At 36.8% G+C, this 22,572-nt stretch overlaps 1 protein-coding gene and 1 pseudogene across 1 annotated transcript in view; one reads left to right on the forward strand and one right to left on the reverse strand.

The window, feature by feature from the left end:
* Positions 1-22,572, reverse strand: part of Gphn (gephyrin) — an 837,950-nt gene that overhangs the window by 221,975 nt on the left and 593,403 nt on the right. The window contains exon 10 of the mRNA XM_023701464.1: positions 16,818-16,860. Coding sequence (XP_023557232.1) covers positions 16,818-16,860 — 43 coding nt within the window. The remainder of the gene's footprint in view (positions 1-16,817; positions 16,861-22,572) is intronic.
* Positions 12,469-12,882, forward strand: LOC101561719 (annotated as a pseudogene).

Here is a 22,572-nt window from a genome sequence, read left to right on the forward strand (position 1 = left end):
TAGACCTATAGAAAGACCTGGATTATATTCAGTGACAAATGAATACAGAATAAAGAATAACACAGTATCTATCTATATAGATATATGTGCAAAATACCTTAGAAGCTAAAATTCTGTTTTCACCATTGATACTGACTCATCTGTAATATTTGGGAGAGAATGCCTCATTCACTATGATCATCTGTTAGTATTTCCTTTCTCAACTAGAGAAATTAATTTTACTGCATACATACTTTCCAGTCATATCTAACAGTGTTTATATCTTACAAAAATTAGCTAAAATTTGCCTTTTTACTTGTCATTGATATTAATATTTAGAGTAGGCATTCTGGAAGTTGAAGCCTGTGTGCTTATATGTAGGAATATGAGAAACCACACAATGTTGTATTATAAAGATTTATAAAAGTAAATGATACTTTTCAGCTGATACATACCTATAACTGCAAAGATGACTTTGAGCTCATTTTAGTTCATTTTCTCAATGCACTACAGAAGCTAATTTGTTAATGCTTGAAATGGATTTTAAGAAGTACTTTTCAGGCTCTACCTTTAGAGATATAATAGTATTTTTTTTTTTAAAAACCTATTCATTTATTATTTGTTTGTTACAGGGTCTTGCTACACAACTCAGACTTGTAGTGATCCCCATCTCAGCCTCTCCAGCATTGGGATTACAGGCGTGCGCCATCATACCTGGTTTCAGTGGTTGGCACTGTGGCACGGCATGAAGTACTGGGGATGGAACCCAGGTCCTTGAGCCTGCCAGGCAGGTGCTTATCCCACCAAGCTATGACCCCAACCCTATAATAACATTTTTATTGGTGTCTTTTTGTGATACATAATAATAACATTTTGGGGAATTAGTATGGTAATGTACACATCGCATATAGTGATACAGTGGTCCCTCACTTATCGCACAGGTTACATACGTTCCAGACACCCCTATGATAAGTGAAAATCAGAGAAATAGCAACATTGTATTTATTTTACTATTTATATATATTTTAAGGCTTTATAAACCCTTTCCATTCTTTCACAACCTTTCTCACACTTTTAAAAACACTTCTAATATTCTTAACCATTTTCTAAAGCTTGTAAACCTACATAATTTTAACAACATATAATACTGTATAGTACTGCAAAATCCTATGATATAGTGAAAAATCCATGATAATTTAGATTAATATTTTTTGAAAACTTTCAAAACAGTGAGTAAGCAAAAGTTGAACTGTAAAATAGTGAGGGACTACTGTATACAGATCATACCTTAAATCATTTTTACTTCCTCTTTCCTCTTCCTTCATCCCAGATCCCCTTTCTGTATCCACAAACTCTACCACGGGATATACAGAATAGCCTTTACTATTTGGTGAAAATTTTCTTTTTGTTTTGTTTTGTTTTGTTTGGAGAGAGCTTTCTGGGGAAATAGCTCAGCAGCATAAGCGCCTGCCTGGCAAGTAAAAGGTCCTGAGTTTATTTCTGGTATCAGAGAGAGAGAGAGAGAGAGAGAGAGAGAGAGAGAGAGAGAGAGAGAGAGAGAGAGAGAGAGAATAGCTTATTCCACTGAGCCATCTTCCTGGCCCCTAAAAACAAAAAAATCTAATTGCATATTTTAATATCAATGGGATTTAAGATGTAAATATTCCAAATAGATCCTGACCACTCATGTATTTTAAAAGAAACACCTCATGTCTGAAGTCACTGTCTTATCGCTGAGACACAGTACTCAACACCCACAATTTAAGGAGAAATGGTTTATTTTATTTTTTTAATGTAGGGTCTCAGGATCTCACTACACAGATCGGACTTGTAGTGATTCTCCTGTTTTCAGCCTCCCAAGTGCAGTGATTACAGGCGCGTGCCACCATGCCCAGTCCCAATTGCAATCTCAGTGCACCCTGGGGGCAGGGCTGGCATGGCACACCAGAGATCAAACCCTGGTCTCTGCCTCTGCCTAAGCAGGTGCTTTAATCCACTGCGCTATGTGGCCGGCCCTCCTTTGATTATTTCTCTAAAATCTGGCCTAGTAGTGATAAATTCCCTCTGTTTATCTGAGAAAGTCTTTATTTCCTTCCTTATTTTTTATTTTAGGGAAGGGTCTTAGTAATCTGCCTGTTTACAGTTGCCCAAGAGCTGGGATTACAGGCGCACACCTCCATGCCCAGTCTCAATTGCCATCTCAGCGAATCCCTGGTCCCTGCGCCTCCCCGCTGAGCTATTTGGCCAGCCCCTTCATCATTTTTGAAGGACAATTTTATTGGACTTAGTATTCTGGGTCAAAAGAATTTTTAAATTCCTCAGCTCTTTAAAAATATCAGTCTTGTGTTTGCAAATAGGATATCATGTCCACATATTGTACAGCAAATAATCACTAGGAAGAATGTATGCAATGTGTTAATTATTGAAACTGTTCTACCAATTTGGTTTGAAACTGTCTCACTGCTATTTGTTTCTCAATAAAATTATGGAAAAAAATATCGGTTTTTTGTCTGGATTTAAAGGACTGCTGAGATAGTGAATGCTATTTTCACAGATGTTTCCTTGTATGTAATTAGTCACTTTCTTTTTGATCCTTTCAAGGTTTTCCCTTTGTCCTTGGCTATTGACCTTTGATTATAACATGTATGGTGTGGGCCTCTTTGGAGTCTTCCTAGTTGTATTCCTTTGGAGTTCATGAGTTTGGATGTACAATTCTTTCTAGGGCTGGGGAGATAGCTTAGCAAGCATAAGTGCCTGCCTGGCAAGCATAAAGTCCCGAGTTTGATCCACTGTACTAAAACAAAAATAAAAACAAAAAACTCCAAATCTTTTCATAGATTTGGGATGTGTTGGGTCATTATTTGTGCACATAAGCTCTCTTCTTCAGGAATTAAATATTGACTGGTCTGATGGCATCTTATACGTCTCTTTGATTTTTCTTTGCTTTTTTTTTTTTTTTTCTATTTTGCTCTTCTGTTTCCATTCTTCTTTCTTCTGCTTTATTGTTTGCTGTTGAATCCTCAAGTAAAGTTTTCTATTCAGTTATTATATTCCTCATGATCTATAATTCAATTTCTTTTCACAGTTTTAATGTTTTTATCGATATTTTATTTTTGTCCATGTGTTGTTTTCATATTGTATTTATCTCCTCCTGTCCTTTTGTAGAGCACTGATTATTTATTTATTTATTTATTTTGCGGAACCGGGGATTGAACTCAGGCCCTTGCGCTTGCCAGGGAAGCACTTATTCTACTGAGCCATCTTCCCTTCGAGTACTGATTTTTTAAAAACCTGATTTTGGATATTTATTTTGTTCTTTTTCTTGGGCCATCTTTCCATAATTGTTGATGTAACTTCTGTTTCTTGGTGAATTTTATGCATTCAAGAAAGCAGCTACATCTCCCCGTTTTGTATATAGAAAGACACTCATCAGTTAGCCTAGTTAGAGACCTGAGAGTGGATGGGATGACACTTTTTTTGAGGGATATGACTTCAAAGGTTTGCAAGTTTCCTTTAGAGAAGCTTATAATTATTACTCTGTGGTGCTTGCCTATAGTACTGCATGCTTCCTGAAGTTGCAGCATGTTTTTTAGTTTCCTTTCCCCTTAGGCTTTCAAAGTCAGTGTATGGATGGCTGTGTTTAGATGTCTCCCAAAGAAATATGGTCATAGGTGGTGCTTTTTTATCTATTTGTATTTGGTACAGTCTCCCTGTGCAGCTCAGACTCCTAGCAATCCTCCTGTTTTTAGTCTTCCCAGCGCTGGAATTATAGGTGTGTGCCTGTCCTGGCTCAGGGAGCTGGGGTGAGGCCAGCATGGTATGTGGTGCTGGGGATTGAACCCTGGTCCCTGCACTTGCCTAAGCAGGCAGTTAGTCTGCTGAGCTATCTCATTGGCCTTAAGTGGGGCTTATTTCAGAGGGGGCTGGGTCTGCAGTGTGTGAGCCTGGATGGATTCATGGTACTATGTAGGACTAGGACTAAGGGCACTAGGACTAAGGGAGTCCTACATCCTCTCCCATGTAGCCTGGATAGGATATAAGGGACAGAAAGGGCTGTGGTCATCCCTTATTGCTTTGTTACCTCCTGCCCTCCATGAACTGTTTCTCCTCTTGGATGCCACCCTGTGTTGGAGCCAGCCCATTTGGGACTGAAAGCTCTACAAACTGTGAGCTAAATAAATCTTTCCTCCTTTAACTTTGGGCACTGGGTATTTTATCTCGGGGGGAAAAAAAAAAGACAATTTGGTACCAGAGAAGTGAGGTCATTACTATGAGTATACCTGACTATGTGGTTCAGGATCCTTTAGGATTGGCTTGTGGGTAGACTTTGGAAAGGTTCAGAGATGCCAGCTAAACAAGTAGGGCTGGAAAAGTGTAGGCTATACTTGATGGGAGATTCTGAACAGAGCTCAGGTCAGAAGGCTGACAGAGCTGATGTAGTAAAGACTAGGCTTGGGAGATTTCTTCTGAGAAGGACTATATTGGCTGCTGGACTCCAGAAAGTGTATGCTATACCTTGATAGTTTTTCTACATTTCGCTCATGTCCAGAGACTTTGTCTGAGACTGAAAGTAAGGGTGGAAGAGTAATTAGTCTAGAGAAGAAATTCCAAGGCAGTCTAACGTTGAGGAGGTGGCAAAGTTAATGTTGGGGGCTTTCAGTCAGATGTATGTTGAGAATCAAGCACAAAAGACCCAAGGAGAATGATTTAAAATGCTTTGAGTTTAGACAGAAAGGAAGCTCCAGGAAAGCTGTGGGCTGCAAAAATAGAGCAGAGGAGATCTTGATTTCTGAGAAGGAACAGGAGAATAGGAGAGATAGGTGAGAATATCACAAGAAGTGGCATGACTCCACCTTGAGAGACTCAGAACACCATGCTCCAGAATGGTGGTGGCCTAGGGAAGTTGTTCCTTGGGATATGTTTTATAGGCACTGGACCCCTACAGCCAAGAGAGAATGAAACCTGGATAGTACTCCAGCTGGTAGCAGACCTTGGCATCATCCTCGTGGTTCTGGCTTTAGACGCCTGCAGAATACAAGAGTTAGGTTAGGAAGGCTCCCACCTAGATTTCAGAAGAAGGCCTAGGGTGGGGTGGGGGTACAAGGGTCAGGTGGTGTGCCCCTGTGAATGCAATGTGTGAAGCTATGTGAAGTCAAAGGTGCACTGGAGACTGCAGAAAACTGCAACAAAGGGCAGACCCAGCCCACAAGAGAGGCTGTGGGAGCTACAACTTCCAGCAGTGCTATAGGGGTAGCACAAGCCTTTTGGAGTTTATCTTGCTACAGTTTGCCTCAGATACTGGATATGGAATTACAGGACTTAGTGTTTGCCCTGGTAGATTTTGTACTTGCTTTGGTCTCATTCCATTGTAACTCCTTATTTGTAACTTTTGGAATGGAAATGTCCATCTTGTACCATTGAATACTGAAAGTGTTTAACCTGTTTAATTTTAATTTTTATAGGAGTTGCAGCTAAATTTGCCTTCAATCTCAAAGGAGACTTGGGATTTGGGATTTTCAGCAATGCTGAAAATGTTAGGACTTTGATAACTTTTGTAGATGGATTAAATGCCTTTTGTGTAAAGGGATGTGCATGAGTCTTTGGGTGGCCAAGGGAATGTTATGGTTATGTCTAGATGTACCCACAAAGCTTCAGGGGATCATTTTTTTTCACCTTTAACTTTAGGCGTTAGTTATTTTGTCTTGGCAATAAAAAAGTAATTAAGACAGTCAGCCAGCTCCTGGTCAGCACCAGTTAGGCAAGACAAAAATCCAATCTCCTGGGCAACCCTCCAAAAAGCTGGGAACACCAAATGCATGGTCCATTTGTCTCCCTCCTTCTTGAGAAGTCCTTGTGACTGGGTTGAGAGGTGCTGGCATCTATATTTGGCACTGCAGGGCTTGTGCTGCTAGGGCAAGCTATCTCCATTCTCTTGTTTTCAGTAGAACTCAAGCCTCTAAATCATGCTGGCTCACTAGGTGATAAATGAGAAAGTCAGTGCTTCTAACACTCAATAAATTTTTTATAGTCAACTGTTAATTATTTTTAGCTATATGAAGAAAGATTGTCATGCTTGGTGTGATGATGCATTCATACCTGTGATCCCAGCAGTTGGAGGCTGAGACAGAAGGACATTTGCAAGTTTGAGGCCAGCCTGAGCTACATAATGAGTTTAAGGCCAGCTTGCATTACATAGAGAGGCTCTGTCTCAACAAACAAACAAACAAACAAACAAACAAACAAACTAGCCAACCTATTAAAAAAGAAAGACTAAGTGATGATAAGTAGTTGTTTGCTATACTTTTTTTTTTCTTTCTGTATTTAGGACAGGGTCTACAGGGTCTCACTACATAGATGGGACTTATAGTGATTCTCCTGTTTTCAGCTTCCCAAGTGCTGGGATTATAGGTGCGGGCCATCACACCCAGTCTCAGTCGACATCTCAGCAAGCCCTGTGGGCGGGGTCAGCATGGCACACAGGGGATAGAACCCTGGCTGCTGCATTCTGCCTAAGCAGGTGCTTTAGTCTGCTAAGCTATCAGGCTGGCCCTGTTTGATACTTAATGCCAATCAAGAAGATAGAGCAGGGGCTGAGGAGATAGCTTGGCGGTCTAAGTGCTTGCCTGGCAAGCACAAGGACCCGGGTTCGATCCTTGGTTCTGCATACCATGCTGGCCCTGGGCCGTGCCGGCCTCTGAAACTGGGTGGTATGGTGGCACATGCCTTAGTTGCAGTGCTGAGGACGCTGAGACAGGAGGATAACTATGAGTCTGAGCAGCACAGTGAGACCCTGTACCAAATAAATAAAATTAGGATTAAAAAAAGAAGATAAAGAAATAGATTGTTATTAGAGAAAATGTAAAAAAAATTCTGAAAATAAAATCTACAGAGAAAGCATACTTTGCCAACGATTAGTTCAAAATTCTCTTCTCTGGGAAACATAAAAAAAGAAAACTTTGTTTCTTAATAGCATGATGCAAAGAAATTAACTAAAAGAAACCTATATATGTAGGATAGATTAAGGGACATAACATCAGAACTGAAAAGTCTGAGAATATCTTGCAGAAAAGAGATAATAACAGGTCTTTAACCTGGGCTGAACTAATGAGAAAAATGAAGGGATAAGGACCAAAGTGAAAACATGTAATGAATTAAAGAAAAGGGATAGTTAAGAAAAACAGTGTTTTTAATAAGCAGATTGTTTTTGCTCTTACTTCCTGTTTCTATTCTGATTGTTATTCATGTATTCTGCTATTTCTTGCGTGGCCAAGATCTTTGTTTCATTATTTACTCACTCACCTATGTAGCCCATCTATTAGAGTCATAAGGCTAGATTCTGTGACTAACATCAGGAAACAAGATAGATGAAGTGTTGAAAAAAGATTAGGGTGAAGTGTAAGGAGACAGTAAAGAAGATTTAAAAGTTCTATTTTGTAAGGAGGCTTGGAATAAAGTTTAGAAGATAAACAGCACTAGAGAAAAACAAAGGGCCACCTTGCTCATATTTGGGAGGTAACAGAAAGCCTTCTGGGGAAAATACAGGATAATGATGAGTCATCTAAATTCCAGAAGAGATGGGAAATCAACATTTTAGGAAAGAGTAAACTATTTTCTAACTGAAAGTTTCAAATGGCTAGTATACTGATGGAAGTGCCTGCCTGTAAAAAATTTGGACTTAGGCATTTGAAAACAATAAGGGGAAGGGATAAAAAACTACAAATATTTTTAGTTTGTATGAATAAGTGGCCTGTTATATCATTCCTTGAGATATGGGAAGCAGACCAAGTTGCAATTATAAACTTAGTTTTGTTATGTTCAATACAAGATATTTTTTCAATATCCAAGGAATGATCTAAAATAGATGATTAAAAAATGCAAATTAGAAAAATATCAGGCTAAAGGGGGCTCAGAAGATAGTTCAGTGGTCTAAGCACCTGCCTGGCAAGTGCAAGGACCCAGGTTCAATCCCTGGTACTGTGTGTTGTGCCAACCCTGGAACTCCTGGTGTACTGTGCTGGCCACTGAAACCTGGCATAGTAGTGCATGCCTATAAAGTCCCAGCACTGAGGAGACTGAGACAAGAGGATCACTATGAGTCTGAGCTGCATAGTGAGACCCTGTACCAAATAAATAAATAAATAAATAAATAAATAAATAAATAAATGATTAAAAGAAAATTTAAACACATTAAAGGAACATAAAAAGAAAGCAGTAACAAGGGAGATAATATTTCAAGGAAGTAGGTAAAAAAAGGTCTGTAATCCTAACCTGCTGTTCTTTATACTTTCCTTTCTTATAAATTAATGTTGCTGGATGAAATCACTTTCTTAGAAATAGTAATAAGAGGTGCTAAGTTATCTGACGAATTTATATAAGATTAACAGATTCTAAAAGTTTATTATCCAACCAGTTAACAAATTTTCATGGCTTTTGGAGATATATTTTCATTCTAAATAATGATTTTAGTACCAATGTCAAGGTCCTAGGAGGCTGAGGAGGGAAGATTGCTTGAGTCCGGGTGTTCAAGACCAGCCTGGGTAACACAATAAGATCCCTGTCTCAAAAAAAGAAACAGTAATGGTATTATAAGAGTAATGGTAATATTACAAGTTATTAGTAATAACAACAATAGCAGCTATTATGGTTTGTATCTCAATGTCTCCCAAAAGCATCATGTGTTTACAGGTAGGGCTCTTTGGAAGTAGCTGCATCCTGGTGTGTGTAATTCTGGGCACAGAAAATAGAAAGGCTCACTCTGAGTATGGGTGGCACTACCCAAAAGGCTCATAGTTTAGATGGAATAAATTGGAAAGGGAGACTTGCTGCTTCCTCCCTGCCATACCATGCCTGGCTATTTCTTCTCTGCCTGCCATTCAGTGTTGGAGCCAGCTAACTATAGACTAAAACCTTTATAAACTGTGAGCCAAACTAAACCTTTCCTCCTTTAACTTCTGATGGTTGGGTATTTTGTCCCAGGAATGAGAAAGTAACTAAAACAGCAGTTAACATTTATTGATAATTAAGGCTCATAGTTTAGATGGAATAAATTGGAAAGGGAGACTTGCTGCTTCCTCTCTGCCATACCATGCATGGCTATTTCTTCTCTGCCTGCCATTCAGTGTTGGAGGCAGCTAACTATGAACTAAAACAAATTTTAGTCCATACAAATTTTACACTAATTTATACAATGTTTTATTGTTCTTTCTTTACAGATGAAGAAACTGATGTACCGAGATACTAATCACTAATGCTATTTCATACAACTAGAGAAACCAGGATTTGAACATAGGTAGTTTGACTCTAAGGGATATGATCTTTTATAACATGAGTCAGTGAGAAAAGATGCTTGAGATATGAAGATTTTTCAGTGTATCTACAAATATACTAAAAAGGTAACCACTTGTTTTGATTATATATAAGCTTGAATATGGGCAGTGTATCATAATTTGATGGTACAAGACTGTTAAGTCACAAATCTTAGGTAATTTAGAATTGTTTTATTGCTTTATTCAATAAGAAAGTCTGAGCAACACCATGGCGATAGGCAAGAACAAGCGCCTTATGAAAGGCGGCAAAAAAGGAATCAAGAAGAAAGTGGTTGATCTATTTTCCAAAAAAGACTGGTATGATGTGAAGGCACCAGCTACGTTCAACGTAAGAAATATTGGAAAAACACTCATCACCAGAACTCAAGGAACCAAAATTGCATCTGATGGGCCCAGAGGTCATATGTTTGAAGTGAGCCTTGTTGATCTGCAGAATGATGAAGTTGCCTTTAGAAAGACAAGCTAATTACTGTAGATGTTCAGGGCAAAAACTGCCTAACTTCCGTGGCATGGACCTCACCCATGATAAAATGTGTTCCATGGTCAAAAAATGGCAGACCATGATCGAAGCTCATGTTGATGTCAAGAATACCGTCATTTGCTTCGGCTGTTCTGTGTTGGCTTTACTAAAAAATGCAACAATCGGATACGGAAGACCTCTTATGCTCAGCACCAGCAGGTCCTCCAGATCCGGAAGAAGATGATGGAAATCATGACCCGGGAGGTGCAGACAAATTACTTGAAAGAAGTGGTCAATAAACTGATTCCAGACAGAAATGGGAAAGACATAGAAAAGGCTTGTCAGTCTATCTACTCTCTCCATGATGTCTTCGTCAGAAAACTAAAAATGCTGAAGAAGCCCAAGTTTGAATTAGGAAAACTCATAGAGCTTCATGGTGAAGGTAGTAGCTCTGGAAAGGCTACTGCAGATGAGACTGCAGCTAAAGTTGAACAAGCTGATGGATATGAACCACCAGTCCCAGAGTCTGTTTAAGATCCAGATTTTTAATAGTGATAAATAAAGGCCTATTTGTGAAAAAAAAAAAGAATTAAAATGTGTGACCTGTAATGTTTTAAATGTTAGGAGACTTTAATGCATTGAGTCTATTGTTATAGGTAACAATGGTCATATCTGATGATAGTAGAGTTAATTTTTCTTTTTGTCTTTTTGAGACAAGGTCTCATTATGCATTTTAGGCTGGCCTTGAACTCATTTTATTCTAGGCTTGCCTTGAACTTGCAATGATCCTCTTGTTTCAGCCTCCCAAGTGCTAGGATTACAGGCATGTGCCACCATGCCTGGCAAGAGGCTTCTGAAGGTATTTTAAATCAATAACATTAAAATGATACTGAAAAATCAACTATCTGACACTTAGATATGGATATTAAAGTACTGGAATAAGGGAAGGCTATAAGTAGAATCATGAACAGAAAAATTTCAGTATAATAATTTTTAATTAACTCTATTTTCTGAAACCACTGTCTGGAGTGTTAAGATCACAGGAAGAGGGAATCTAAATATCATTATGTTGACTAGAATAAGACTAGAAAAATTTACATATTAGTTACAAAAAGCAAGGTGCACAGAAATTTAGGAGATGGAGTTAAATTACTATAGTTGGCTCCCCACATCCACAGATTTGGCACTGAGGGTCCAATAACTCACACATCAGGGATACTTGTAAAAAATGGATCTGCAGTGAGCATTCACAAACATCTTCATTTTATTCTGCATATGTGTTGCCAAAGTGACCACATCTTGTCTTTTTTTCTCTACAGTATAAAAACTAGTGGCATTGGCACTTAATTATTATAATATACAGATGATTTAAAGTATATAGGAAGAAGTTCAAAGTTCATATGCAAATACTACTTGATATAATGGACTGAATGAAGCACTCGTGGAAGACCTATGGAGGGTCCTAGAACCAATTTCCCACATATACTGAGGAATAACTATGCATTTAAAATTTTTCTTTTAGTACTTATAGCAAGAAGTTCTAGTGAATGGCATTTATCTTACCTATGTCTCATTGTTCACTAATCTATTATATATGTGTCTCCAATAAAATAGTAATGTCTTCAAGTAAACGTCTCTAAGATAAAATTAATATAAAATCAAAAATATATCATAAATCAGGAATGACTGTTCCAGTCTTCCTGAAGCAGGGGTAGTTCCTTCCAGGAGGAGCCATTTGTTATGCTGCCTCAGATTCACATATTCCATTCTGATGCATGCTCTAGGTAACAACTCAGAAGCTACTGCCTATGATATAAGAATCACTGCTAAAGTACAAGTGGATATGCCCCAAAACTTCTGTTCTACAGTTGTGTGTTCCAGGCCCCAACTCCATGGCTGCACTATAAACACTGGGACCTCAAACACCATTACTAACATTGCCCTGGGATACTTGCAACCTAAGCACTGATGCCAGCATTAATCAAGACTCCACAGCTGAGGTCTATTGACAAACTGCAGACCCTCAACGCATGGCCACTCCATGGGCACTGAGCCTCAGATTTTTATGCTACTGGTGCCATGAGCTTGATCCAGTGCTAAGAGGGATCCCAAAGCCATAATATTCTTCACGGGAGAAAAAGAGAACAGGATAATTCTAGCATTGTTTAGCACTAAAAACATCAGTATCTTTCATCACTGTTATTGACACCCACAACTTTCGGCCATTGAGAACTGAGATTTTGGCTGATGTTGATTTGAATTGATGGACTATACCTCTGTGCACTCATTGGAGCCAGAATGGCCACATTCCATCCAGCTCACATTTTATCAGATGTGTAGGTATGAATCCAAGGCAAGAAAAAAAGATTTCAAAGAAATTTGAGACTACTAAAGTAACACAAGCACGTTCCAGTAACTAATCCCTACAAAACATAAGACCTGAAAAATTACAAATACATTACCTGAAAAGAATTCAAAGCAATTCTTTTATGGAAGTTTAGTGAACTTAAAGGAGAACACATAATAAAATCAGAAAAATAATACACATAAGTTCAAAAGGAGTTAAAAATCATAAGAAGAACCAAAGAGAAATTCTAGAGCTGAACTATACAGTGAATGGAATAAAAAGATGCAATAGTGAACATCAAGTGAGTGGATCAGACAGAAGAATCTTTAAACTTGAGGTGGGACTGAGCTGCGAGTTGGCGACGCGGAGCTACTGGATTGGCCAGTGATGGCAGAGATGGAAGAGATACTGAAATTACTTCAGAGCCAGAAAGGAGTGCAAGGAATCATGATGAACACAGAAGGCATTCCCATCAAGAGTACCATGGACAATCCTACCACCACCCAGTATGCCAACCTCATGCACAACTTCATCTTGAAGGCATGGAGCACAGTGTGTGAAATTGACCCCCAGAATAACCTCACTTTCCTCCAAATTTGCTCCAAGAAAAATTAAATAATGGTCACACCAGATAAAGACTATTTCCTGATTGTGATTCAGAACCCATCTGAATAAGCCACTCTCTTGACTCCCTTTGTCATCCCTTAATTTAATGCCCCCCAAGAATAACAGCATTAATCATGTCAAGTGGCTGGCTGCCTTGGAAGCCCTCCCCAACCACTCCAGGGACCAGAGTGGCCCAGCAGTTCCACCCTCCCTTCTGGGGGTCACTGTGCTGCACCCGGCTTCCAGCAGGGCCCCCCTTGCTGCCAGATTGTGGAGCAGGAGCTGCTGAGAAGCCTACACCTAGCTTCCTTCTGCCCTTCAGTTCCCTTTGTCACCCTTGGAAAAGGCTGTTTTTCATTCAACTAAAAATAACCAACACACACACACACACACACACACACACACACACACCCCAATTACCCTTGATCCAATTTTACATACTGTACATTTGAAATGAAATGTCACACTCACTATACCTCACAAATATATACAGTCACTATATCTCACATTCAAACATTAATTAAATTTAAAAAGATCCTCCCCTTTTTTATGAGTGGTCCTGGGGATCAATCCCAAGTCTTCCACATGTTAAATATACACTACCACTGAAGGACCTCCCTAGCCCTCTAAAATAAATGCTGAGCTCTAAGGTAGTAATGTGAAAGCATTGAAAACAGTGTAAACTCTAAAGTGTTTTTAAACCTTCACCCTCAGATCCTTTTATTGGGGACTGATCTGAAGCCCTTTGTAAGGAAGTCAGGTGTACTATGCGCACAGGATCCTGACCTCTGCTGGAGAATGTGTGGTAGCCTATTAGAAAGCTGGTGCAAAGTCTGGCCTGAATGGCCCTGGATCCTGAATGGAGAAGCAGCTTGGGAGAAAAACATAGAGTTGGCATAGTGGTTCATGCTAGTCTCAAGTTTAACAATGGTGTGGTATTTTCACCTCTGAGGTAAGAAGTGGCAGAGAGATTTGTGTGATAAGTTTCTCCAGAAATAAATACACATGTCACTTTGTGATTGGGAGTGGAACCTCTACCAGACACTCATGTGCTTTGGCTTAGTGAAAATGTAAAAAAATCCCTGTTATGTAAGAGTGAACCTCATGCTTACAGTAAATGAACGCTGGCTACAAGACTTAATACTGCTAAGATGGTAATGCTATCCAAAGCAATTCATGAATTTGTGCCTTTGCTGTCAAAATTTACTAGGAAGCAGGGAGGATTCCAAATGTTTTGATGCAGGGAAGACCAGGTGAGTCAGATATTGCCAGCAAGGTTAAGGAACTCCTCACATGAAAACTTCATGAGATTAGAAAAACAGTGGCTCAGTGGCATTAAATACAATATTGACCTCTTAAGGAATAATGTGCTGCTCATATGCCGCTTTAAGATAAGAATGTTTTATATCTCTATTAGTCTTCTTTGGGATCTTTGATCTTGCAAAAATGTTCAGAAAATAACCATAAAATTAAGTAGTTTGGTTAACACCCTTTATCTTATTCTATTCTTATATTGAGTTATTCTAACCCTTATTGTTATTTTTTTGTACTTGGACTTGAACTCAGGATCTTGTGCTTGTCAGGAAGGTACTTGTGCTGCTGAGGTATATCCCTGGCCTCTAAACCTTATTATTATATTAAAGATGATGTCTATTATCTTGGCTTGACTTAGACATGTATAGCACTTTAATAAAAGGAGCACAATCTCTCATGATAAGCCTTTTGATTTGTGGGCAGCATAACTAAATTCTAAGTGCTGCTGTATAGCTGTTGCCTCATCAAATGAATCAATAAATGGATGTCCAACAATAATAAACAAACTTCAAAATCTCAAATATATTTTGACTTTGTCCTTTGCTTTCTGAGACTCTGAGATTAAGAATTTGGTGAAACTTAACAGGTTGTTTTCATGGTATTTTTAAAGAATAAAAGAAAAGTTACTGTTTCCTTTGACAAAGCAACCAAAGTTATCTCTTCCTTCGACAATTTAGGTAAATTGTATTAAGTTCTTACTATTTTTCTCCCTCTAGAATCTGGATATATTATGCTATATATACTTTTACGTACATTAATTTTCCTTATGCTGCCTACAGATTGGAAATGTTTTCCTTGAGAACAGTTAATGTAATAAATAAGTGAAAAATTATTACACTACAAGAAACAGTAGGGATATGAAAGGATTAAGCATTGCGATTGCAGAGAACTCAGAGGAATCATACCTGAACTAAAAAGGATAAGAAAAAGCTTTAGAGGAAAACAAGGCATGGACAGTTTATGTGAGGATTGGGCTCGAAGAAGGGGATTTGGGTTGAAAAGAAAAGAGAGGAGAAAGGTTAACAGGTTCTAGACGACCTCAGTATAGCACACAACAAAAACATAGAAACAATCTAAACAATGGGGGATTTTAGTTAAAAAGTTCAGAGAAAAAACAATCTATGGTCCTGAGTCCTGAGTGAGGCCATGGCATGAGAATAAGTTATTAACTTGGTTTTCTTGGGAAAGGTCATAAACTTGCAGAAGTCACAAGACTATGATATAAATCACAATAAAGGACATCTACAGAATTATTTCACCACAAGAAAACAAGATCAATAAAACTTGATCATCATGATATTCACCCAAACTGATTATTACCCAAGAAACCAGTAAGAAATACCTAAAAGAAGGTTCTAGCCACACAACAATCCATGACAGAAGTGAAAGAAGATTCAAGAAATCTATGCTCATTAAGAAATCATTTTTGTTTTTAATCACCATAGTCTACATCAGTAACCCGTCATCATTTCAGGAGCAATAATAAGTGGAAGTCATCATACATCTGACCCTCAGATTTCTCTATCTTAGGTCTCAGTAAGGGATTATAGGATTTTACATCTCCTTACTGAAGAGCTTTCCTCAGATTCATGTATCTGGCAAACGATACAGAAACCTGTGAAAGTATACCTGTCTGTTAGTAGGTTTGTATGTACGTACAATTTAGCTGTCCTAGGGATTGAACTTAGGGCTTCAGACACGATGGAAGTTCTTTTTTATCTAATACATATGGCTTGGGCAAACAATTGCAGTGTGCCTGCCCAAGGGTTCTGAGCTAAATTAACTGATTTAGAAAAAAGAAGTGGGAAAAATTTATACTAAATAAAATAAAACAGATTTTATTTTTTTGAAATTCTCCAATTACTCTCTCTCTCTCTCTTTTTTTTCTTTTTTAGAATGGGGATTGAACTCAAGACATTGTGCTTGCTAGGCAGGTGCTTATGCCACTGAGCTATCTCCCCAGCCCTTCCAATTACTCTTTGATTGTTATAAATTACTGACATACTGGTAGAAATATAAATCATTCCATTTACTAAACCCCCCAATAGTAGGGGTTTTGAGTAGACCCATTATAGTATGTCTCACTTGTACTTCTCTTCATAAAGATCAGAAAGAAGATGGAAACATGTCATTAAGCTATTAAGTGACAAATAACAATAAAATATATTAGCCTTTATAATGTACTTCTCTCTTATGATCATAAAGCTCTTAGGGAAAATGTCCCATATGATATAATCTTAAGGATACAGAAGGAAATGCAATTTGGAATTTATTTTGATAAAATAGGAAAATGAATAATATGCAATATAATATATATAGTATATGAAGCTAAATGACTTTAAAGTTAACACTATGAAAGATGAAACTACAGGCTTTTCAGCCTTGGTTCAGGGTGTAATGTTCCAAAACTTACTCTGCTTATTTAAGTTAAAATCTTTCAGTATTCATATTCACGAAATGATTAAGATGCACCCTCACAGAGTCATATATATAACTTATTTGGCTGTTAGGGGTTTGGATCATAAAGGAGCTCATTTCTACCCTATTAAGAATGCATCAAAGCTTTGCTAGCAAATACTTAAGGGAAACATTTCACATTAAAAAAATTAATAACATTTGTTATATATTAACAAATATCTTTAAGTAAAAACCCTAATATTCATATTCTTAACATAATATGTCCACATTATTATTCTTCACTTCATCAAAATCTCATTTTAGCTTTATTTTCTGTTGATTCATGGTATTTAGGTCAGTAGCCTACCTAAAGTGATGAAATACTTACTGGCTCTGAGAATGTTTTCCTTGCTGCTGCACCTGGACTGGACCTGCAGAGAAAGCATAAACTCAGTAATTGAGGATGCAAAATACAGATAGCCAGATATGCATACTTAATGGGCAAGCTCCTGAGGTCTAGGAGCCGAGGTTTCATAAATATCTGCTGTCATAACATGTTAGTAAAAATGCATTATATTTGTTTTATATATATTCATCCTTTCCTTAAAAAACAATTTCTGAAAAAAAAGATGGGTATAATATCAAGAATTGGATATTTTGATATAACCAAAGGAAGTTTTTACTTATGTGCATTTGAAATTGGTACCGTAATCAATGGCCATACCACCCTGAATGTGCCCAGTCTCATCTGAAGTCAGCACTGCTGGCCCTCGACATTTATCCATGAATTTGACAAATCACTGTACAGAAATATTAGAAAAACCCCTGCATCTATATTGTATAAACGTAGTGCATCAATCATTTATACAGCATTTATAGTGTATTAGGTATTACAAATAATCTAGACATGATTTTAAGTATAAAGGAGGATATACAGAGGTTTTACATAAATACTTTGCTATTTTATAAAAAGGATTTGAGGATCTTTGGATTTTGGTATTCACAGGGGTACCAAAACCAATTCTCCATCAATATTGAGAGATGATTATAAGTGGAAAAAATTCAAGTTACTATATATTCACTTGTAAATACAAATCCTTAATCATAAAGAATTTACCATATCCTTTAACTAGAATTATAATAAAATTCAAGTAATAAATATGTAATCCAACATTTCATTGTAGTCATTTTTTATTTTATTTTATTTTTTTGTAGTTATTTTTTAGTACTATATATATGCTATTGAGAGGAAATAGAGAAAGTGACATATGAAATATTTTGCATTAATTCTAATAACCTTTGTGATTTGATTATAGTTAATTTATTATAACTTTACTGATTATGAAAGATTCCATTGGAAATCAATGAAATTGAACTTATTTATTTACTAGTTGTTAGGTGTGTATGTAATTTATCAATCAGAAACCATATGGTCTGATTCAAATATTTAGGTCAAAGTGTATCATTCTTCTAATGGTTATAAAACTTGCATTCAAGGGCCATAGTGGATGGCATTAATGTTAATTTTAGACACAAATATATTTAAGTTCCACACCTCTTCTTCCCACTCCACAGCAGCTTGCCCCAATGGATATATGTACAAGTTAACTTCTACAGTTTAACACAATCTACTGTTGTATGAAACAACTTATGAAAGGAATGTTGTAACTTAGGGTGGGTATGGTTATCCTTTCCTGAAAAAAACAATTGTTAATGTTTAAATAAACAACAATAAAAAATGTCACAAACATACAGACAAGGAGGAGGGGACCCACACATACGCATACCCCAAAAAGGAAAACAAGAGGAAAAATAATTCCACATGTTAAAGCTATTCTCTTTTAGCCCGAATTGCTCAACTAGTTCTAAATATACTAGAATGAAGAAGCCAATCTGGAAGATAAAATTCTTACATTCTTTTACTTAGGAGTCTGATTAGAGAACAATTCTGGGCCAAATGGGAAATAAATTAATGATAGCTTAAAGAAAAATGTATAGGGAAGACATGAGAATATGGAAAAGGGAGAGGTCCAGGGAACAAATCTAGGTGATAGAAAAAGAAAACTCTAAGCTTATAGTAGGGGACAGTGTGCAAATGGATGTTCTATAATTTCTTATTAAAAATTCATACCAAGAGGGTTAGAATGACTAATGAACTTGCTGCAAAATAAATAAGCAAGTTGGCATACTATGGAATGAAAATAAGTTACATTATTACAATCTTAAAGAAGAAAAGAAACACATTAACAGACAAATCTAAAGAAAGAAACTATGTTTTGAAGTGATTCAAAGGACACAAGAGAATGCTAAAAGTGTGAGAGAAAAATCCAGGTGAGAGGGAAAAGAAAGGAAAATGCTGTGACAAAAACAGTTCAAAGAAGTCAAATGGAAGTCAAGAAAGTCTTCAACAAGATGTGAAACAGAAGGAGCCCAAACCCATAGCGCAAAGCAATGTTTGCGAATGGAAAAGTAGCTCCTTTGATCAGTAATAGTTACTCTTAAGTCGTAGCCTCTACTCCTCCAGAGTTCATCTTTAAGCCCTTCCAATCTAGAGTGGAGCTAGTGTATGGATAGAAACAAAAGATTTATAATGAACAGAGCAGTTCAGATGAGTAGTTTAAATTGTCTCATAAAATGCTCAAAAGATTTATCTAATGTCTACTATATACATTAGATAATGCACATAATGAAAATGGTAGTGAAAAGTTAGCTGGTTAAAAAACAAATAAAACAAAAAAACCAAAAGCAAACGAAACAACAAAACTCTCTCCTTCCCTAGGAGGCTTAAGAAATTAACAAAAAAATTTTCATAATATGAATTTAATAAAGAAATGTGTGTTGTTTTGTGATATCCTCATTTAGAACAAGATTTTAACAGTTTTGGAAGAGACAATGGCATAATCAAAGCAATCCAATTCCTTGCATAGAAGAATTTATTCAGGTTCTCAAATTGTCAACAGTGGTATAGCCAATTTTCCCATCTTTGTTACCTTGCCTATTTGAACCAGATTTGAGGGAAATCAATTTTAAAATGACATTACGAGATTACAAATATATATATTTACAACACCAAAGAAAATGATTTTTAAAAACTTTCTTTACTTTTTATGTATACAGTGAATGAGATGCTCTTGTACTATGAAACTGGTCATATTTATATTTACATAATTTTATAAAATCTCAGTATAAACATTATTTACCTAACTCACAATGGGATTTACTTGTAAGAATAAAATCGTTCTTACTCTTGTTCTCACATATAAAGAAGGTAAAAAGTCTGTCTTCAGTTTTATGGTATGTTTTCTTTGTTACCTGGCTTTATTTAATGGTAGGAAAAAAAAAGTCTGAAAAAAAAAAACAAACCCCTGAGATTCTGGGCTAATATAAAACCTGTAAGGGATTAAAAGGAAAGATTAAACGAAGGGCATGATATCACATTATCTACCTCTTTATCCTATTGGGTCATGTTATTTTACTACAATTAATATCTGACTGACTTTATAGTACTGACAATTTTCCTTTCAATTGGAATCAAACTAAAATAATGTGTATAAACAATATGTTAAAGTTAATGGAAGAAATAAAAAACATGAGACATACTAAAAATAATTATTCATTACTAATTAAGATTGCTTTGAAACATCAAGTATTTATTTCAAGATGTGTTTACGTGTGCAATCTAATTTTTGCTGAAGATCACATTAGCCATTAAAATATAAAATAGAAAACAAAGGAGGGAAAAGCACATAATAAATGGTATGGAACAAAAGCAAAAATGCCTTTAAAAAGCTGAGAAATTTTAAGAAACAATTATAATTTTTAGATACAGTTAGAGAAATCACTTACCTTATGCTTAGGTCATAACAAGAATAGCACAGTGTTTAAAGTCAGCTCTTCATTATGGGAGGTACAATTGAAAGCCATAGGTTATAATAAGATGAATTGCTACATAGAAATGAAGACTTTTTCAGCCCAACATGAAAAGCTAACTCTTATTGGAGAACATTTCAACTTATAGTTAATGCAACATGAAGAATAATTGAGGGTGTAAACACCAAAACACACCAAAACATATAGATCTCACACGAAAAGGGAGAGACGGCCCAATCTCTCAGGACACAGATTTAATGTGAGTATAATTTGTGACATATAAGGGAAGGCACACTCTAATGGTGAAGGATGCATGCATAATGTATCATCATCCATTTACATTCCTGCATCCCCACCCCACTCATACATACACACAAGCCCACTAAGATACAGGGAAAGAATGTAGTGCCAAGCTGTTATGAAGAAAGCAGGACACACAGAAGCACAGCAGTGGTCATGTGATTTGAGAGGTGTTCTTCCCTTAAACCATCCCATCACCATGCTTATTTTAAAGAAGCCAGGAAAAGATTCCCTTTCAATGCTGCAGTAGCTACGAGCCCCCAGCTTGAAGCTAATGTGTGGAATTTTGATCACCGTTCCCTGGGATGTCAGGGGCTCTCCAGTGGAAGCCAGATGTGCAACATCAGTTAGTGGGGGTGCAAATGTGTGAATAACAAATATCTCTTTCCTTCTGCATTTCACAGAAGTAAAGGAGGAGAGAAACAAAATCAAACTCATGTTAAGAATAGGTTCATAACAATATAAGGAAGTATAAATATTAAAATGAAGATTACATTTGATTTCAGGTTAGCACAAATCGGGTTTCACAAAAAGTGTCTATTTTGCTGCTCACCAGGCTTTATCTCATAAATGATATGCAGTATGCCTTACATGGAAAAATTCAGAAAAGTTGGTAAGATAGGGGCAAAGTCAAGAAGGAAAGAAGTTATTCATTTTGATACCCATTAAGAAAATCCTATCTTCTATTTTTAGGATGACTTCACTGGTTAGGAATTACATTTTAAATGAGAAATTAAAATTCTGTTCACTTTGGAAATCTGAGAAGTACTGTAATTTGGAAAGACATCACTTAAATTCTATTTACACTGTTAAAAGTAATAAAAGGGCTACCTATTTATTTATTTATTGTATTTTAGGGAAGGGTCTACAGGGTGTTCAGGGTCTCACTACTAGTTCTGACTCATAGTGATCTGCCCATTTACAGCCTTCCAAGAACTGGGATTACAGGTGTGCACCACCATGCCCAGTCTCAAATGCTGTCTCAGCACACCTGGGGGGCAGGGCCGGCATGGCAGGCCTGGGGATTGAACCCCTGGCCCCTGTGCCTGACTGCAGGTGCTTTAATCTACTGAGCTATTTGGTTGGCCCTTAGGGCTATCTATTTAAAAAGCATAATATGTCCTACGAGTTTTAGTCTCAACAGAGTATGGATGCTATTAGTATCAATAACAGGGTCATATTAACTAATGAGAACAAATTCCACTTTGCTTTCCTGTTATTGATGACAGTAGTTAACATCATCGCTAGTCTATTATTTTAGTATGGGATGAATTTTAGTTTATGTGTGGCATCTAAATTTAGTTAGCAGATCTATAATTACTCAGACTATTCAAATGTATTTATATTATCTTTTGTGGTTGTTGTTGTTCTCATTTTATTCTTAGCAGGTCAGACTATCTTGATATTCCCTGTAACATGACTTAGGTATTTTTGGTTCTTGGTTTTCCTATAATCTTAGTTTCCTCATGGGTAAAATAAAGACTGTTGTGGGGTTTGAAGGAAATTATACAGATAAATATCTCACTGATTTTAAGTTATAAAGTGGAAATGGATTGTCAGTGGTAGTTATGATCCGTGGAGCCACTGATAGTTGTGAGATGTCTCTGCAGTTACACTCCGCCTTGTTAATTTCCTCCTCAGCTGGAAATGAAGGTAAGCCTTTATTTTGAGAGGAGGGAGAAAAAGAGAGAGGGAAGGATATAGGGAGGGAGAGAAAGAAAGAGCATAAGATCTCTGGAAAAACTTGTTTGTTTTCTGATCCTAACTCTACCTGCTCTTTAAGATCCCAGCTCAGATTATAGAAGTTGTAAGACAATCTCCCAATAAGAATATCTTCCTTATCTAAATTCTTTTTAAGTGTTGAGATATAATTTATCTACCATGAAACGCACTCATTTTATTTTATTTTTTTTAATTGTTTTTTATTTTAATTTTAACATTTATTGTGTGTGTGTGTGTGTGTGTGTGTGTGT

This window comes from Octodon degus, unplaced genomic scaffold (genome assembly GCF_000260255.1).
Source record: "Octodon degus isolate 3935 unplaced genomic scaffold, OctDeg1.0 scaffold00007, whole genome shotgun sequence".
Classification (NCBI taxonomy): Eukaryota; Metazoa; Chordata; class Mammalia; order Rodentia; family Octodontidae; genus Octodon; species Octodon degus.